The sequence below is a fragment of the Arachis ipaensis genome, chromosome B10, assembly GCF_000816755.2.
Source record: "Arachis ipaensis cultivar K30076 chromosome B10, Araip1.1, whole genome shotgun sequence".
Lineage (NCBI taxonomy): Eukaryota > Viridiplantae > Streptophyta > Magnoliopsida > Fabales > Fabaceae > Arachis > Arachis ipaensis.
The window spans coordinates 130246677-130249929 of record NC_029794.2 but is presented as its reverse complement, the minus strand read 5'-3'; the positions used below and the strand labels follow the sequence as shown (position 1 = coordinate 130249929).

General features: G+C 35.4%; 1 protein-coding gene across 2 annotated transcripts; it reads left to right on the top strand.

Moving 5' to 3' along the window:
* On the top strand, positions 397 to 3113 carry LOC107623911 (protein WVD2-like 4). Of its 2 annotated transcripts, none has more exons than XM_016326312.2 (7): positions 397 to 591; positions 990 to 1518; positions 1612 to 1664; positions 1768 to 1845; positions 1944 to 2022; positions 2116 to 2295; positions 2575 to 3113. In XM_016326312.2, exons 2-7 carry the CDS (start codon positions 1021 to 1023, stop codon positions 2950 to 2952), a joined length of 1266 nt encoding a protein of 421 aa, XP_016181798.1. In that variant the 5' UTR covers positions 397 to 591; positions 990 to 1020; the 3' UTR covers positions 2953 to 3113. The 2 variants fall into 2 exon arrangements, with proteins under 2 accessions (XP_016181798.1, XP_020969129.1); XM_021113470.1 differs by having other exon boundaries at positions 402 to 591; positions 998 to 1518.

Below are 3253 nucleotides of genomic sequence, written 5' to 3'. Positions count from 1 at the left end.
TATTCAATTCGATCCGCAAATATGCAGATCAGATCCAAATTTAAAAACGTGCGAATCGGATTTAAATTTAAAAACTGCGGATATTAGATCCGATCCGATTCGATTCGATCTGCGTTCATCCCTAGTCCCCGACTCCCCGGGGATGATTATTGTTCAGTAATCTTCACTCAATTTTATGATTAGGCCTTTAGGGTGCCTGCTGCCAGTAACGCACTCCTGTAGAAAGTTGGTTTCAGAAACCCATAAGAGCAATCAATGAATTAATGGATGGAATGATTGATTATTTAATTCACCAACTTATTTGAGGCTGAGAAATGACAGTTAAACCAGAGGAAAGTAAAGGACATATTCTATAGGGGAGGGGTATAATATTCATTTCGTCTTAAGCTAATAATTAAATTAAATTACATATTATTATGTCTCACTCACTTGAACCTGTGTGTCTGTTCCACTTCACTTTCACTTCATTACACAAATCCATTCTCTCTCTTCTCTTCGTTCACAAAACCAAACCACTTCCTCTCTTGCTCTTGAACCAAACCGCATCATCATATTCTACTCTCTTCTCTCTACTAATCCCCATTCACCAATGTATGTATTCTACAATATTCATCATTACTTTCTTCTTCTTGTTACATTTTGTCTTGTATTATGTTCTGATTTGATCCATCGAATGCTTGTTTTTATTCAATTATGTGAGCTTTTAAACATTAGATCAACCAGCCTTTTATACCTCACATTCCTATCAGATTTCTGCTAGATCTTTTCATGAAAACAGCTGCAGTATTTCTTAATTCAGATGCTAAAGAATTTACATTATAGTTGAAATTATTGTGAATATAATATGTAGGGGTGTTCTGAGAAAGTTATCCTTAAACTTGTATTTCTGAATTCTGAGATTTTGTTGAATTGCAATAGCATAGTGTGTCTACAGTTCCATTTAATGCCTTGATTCTTATAGTGTAATGTAAACTATTTTTACATTTTAGATTAACAGTTGGTCATCCTTCAACTACTTCAATGGAATCTGAAAACGGTGTTGCTGTGGAGATAGAGAAACGCATAATTGGGATGACAACTAATAAGGAGAATACAAAGAACCAAGTTGGAAATGAATTATCCAAAACCATAGAAGCAGAATCAGATTGCCCCAATTCTAATGATGCTGTTGAGGCCTCTATAACTTGTTCTGCAAGTAAAGCTTCAAAACATACTAAGGAAGCAAGTGGTGGAAGAGCTAGTGTTGGTTCCAAGAACAAAAAATCTTCCAAGGATAAACCAATCTTGAAGAAGCTTCCAACTTCAATCTCTCAGAAACAAAGGCCAACCCTTTCTCAGAGCCTTTCTTTCCCGGCCAAAGCCAAACTCGGCCGCGAAGAAGGCATGCTCAAAAGCTTTGATGGATATCCCTCAAACACTAGGACAAAACCAAAACATGGAATTAAAGCGAAGGACGAAAAGCCGAAAACTAACCGGAGGGCCTCATTGGCATCCATGCCTAATTCAAAAACCTCTGTGGTAGTTTCTTTTTCTTCTTTTCTTTCCAACATGATTTCCTTCTTTAATTGTTCATTTTCATGATCTTGCATCGTTCTGTTTTCTGTATAACAGTTTGGAAGGACTATTCCAGTTAGCAAGAAGAACCATACAACTGAGGCAGCACTGTAATCTTTACATTATGAAAATTATTCATGAGATTGCTTTGCATTAATTACTATACAGATTAGACTAATTGACTATTACTCCTTTTCTTTAACTTTATTGCAGACCCGTTGATGAGATTTCAAATCCGGAGAAAACACCAAAACCAAACAAAGAGGATGATGATTCTCATTCCACAACTTCGTATGTGTTGTAGTACTCTATTACCATGAGAAATGAGAAAACTTTATGTCATGTTTGTTCTTGAATTTCTCATTCTTGTTCATGTAATTGTTTATCAGAAGTGCTACTCCTAGTCAGAAGACCAGTGGTTCTGGATTTTCCTTCAGATTAGAAGAAAGAGCCGAAAAGCGAAAGGAGGTTCTTGCTTTAACCTTATTGATATGATGTTGTTACCATTATCATAACTAACTGCCAGATACTGAATCACTAAACTTTGTCTTTCTTGCTTAGTTTTTCACCAAGTTAGAGGAGAAGATTCAAGCAAAGGAAGCAGAGAAGACTAATCAGCAAGCAAAATCAAAGGAGAATCAAGAGGCAGAGATCAAGCAATTGAGGAAGACCATGGTATTCAAAGCCACTCCAATGCCAATCTTCTATAAGGAACCACCTCCAAAAGTTGAACTCAAGAAGGTTAGATGTTAACCAATGTTAAGAGTTATAACTATTAATGTTACTTTCTCCTATCAGCTTAAACTTTTGGGATGACTGTATTCATGATATGGTATTAAAGTTTTATGTCCAAAAACTCCAGAGTTTGATCTTTGGTAAAACCAAAAGTGATCAACTTAAACTTTTATATTTGGTAAAACTCAAGAGTTTCATGACACAATTTATCACCATTTCTTCTAGATTCTAACTCTTTCTAGAGAATCCTCTTACTTATGAGTTTATATTTGGTGTGCGAATTAGATTCCAACAACACGGCCAAGATCGCCGAAGCTTGGAAGGAACAAAGAGTCTACTATGAAGAACAACAACTCAGAAGAAGAAAAATCCAAAGTGAAAGAGAAGCAGCAGCAACAGAATGATTCAAATTCAAACAAGTCAAAGGGAAAGGGTCACACTAACAAAGAAGTGATCTCAAAGAAAGCAATCACAAGAACACAAAGCAAGGTGCAGTCTCGGGAAATCAAAGGTACCAAAGGAAGCAGTGAAGAATGCCAAAACCAAGATGTAAATAATAACATGGAGCTGAAATCTGAAACAGATGTTGCACAGAATGGTGCAGTGATATTGAATTCGACTGCACCTGAAGTTGTATCATATGTGGTTACCGTGGGAGTGTAGTAATATAGTTATTTATTTCATTGTTAATGTGAATAATGGAGTTTAATTTGCTTCTTGATTGTGTAATGCAAATAAGAGCTGTTTTATATTATCCTTTTGACATTTATGTATATTAGAATGTAATTAATTCGTTATATTTAGCAAGACATTATTCATTTTTAGCTGCTATATGAATAAGAGATAGTTATTGCTTTTATGTTATGAAATGTGCATCACATTTGGGTTTGGATCTGTAGCAAATAGGAATCTTTCAAGCATGTACTCCTCGCCAATGCTTTTTGTGATTGTGTTTGATTTAGAG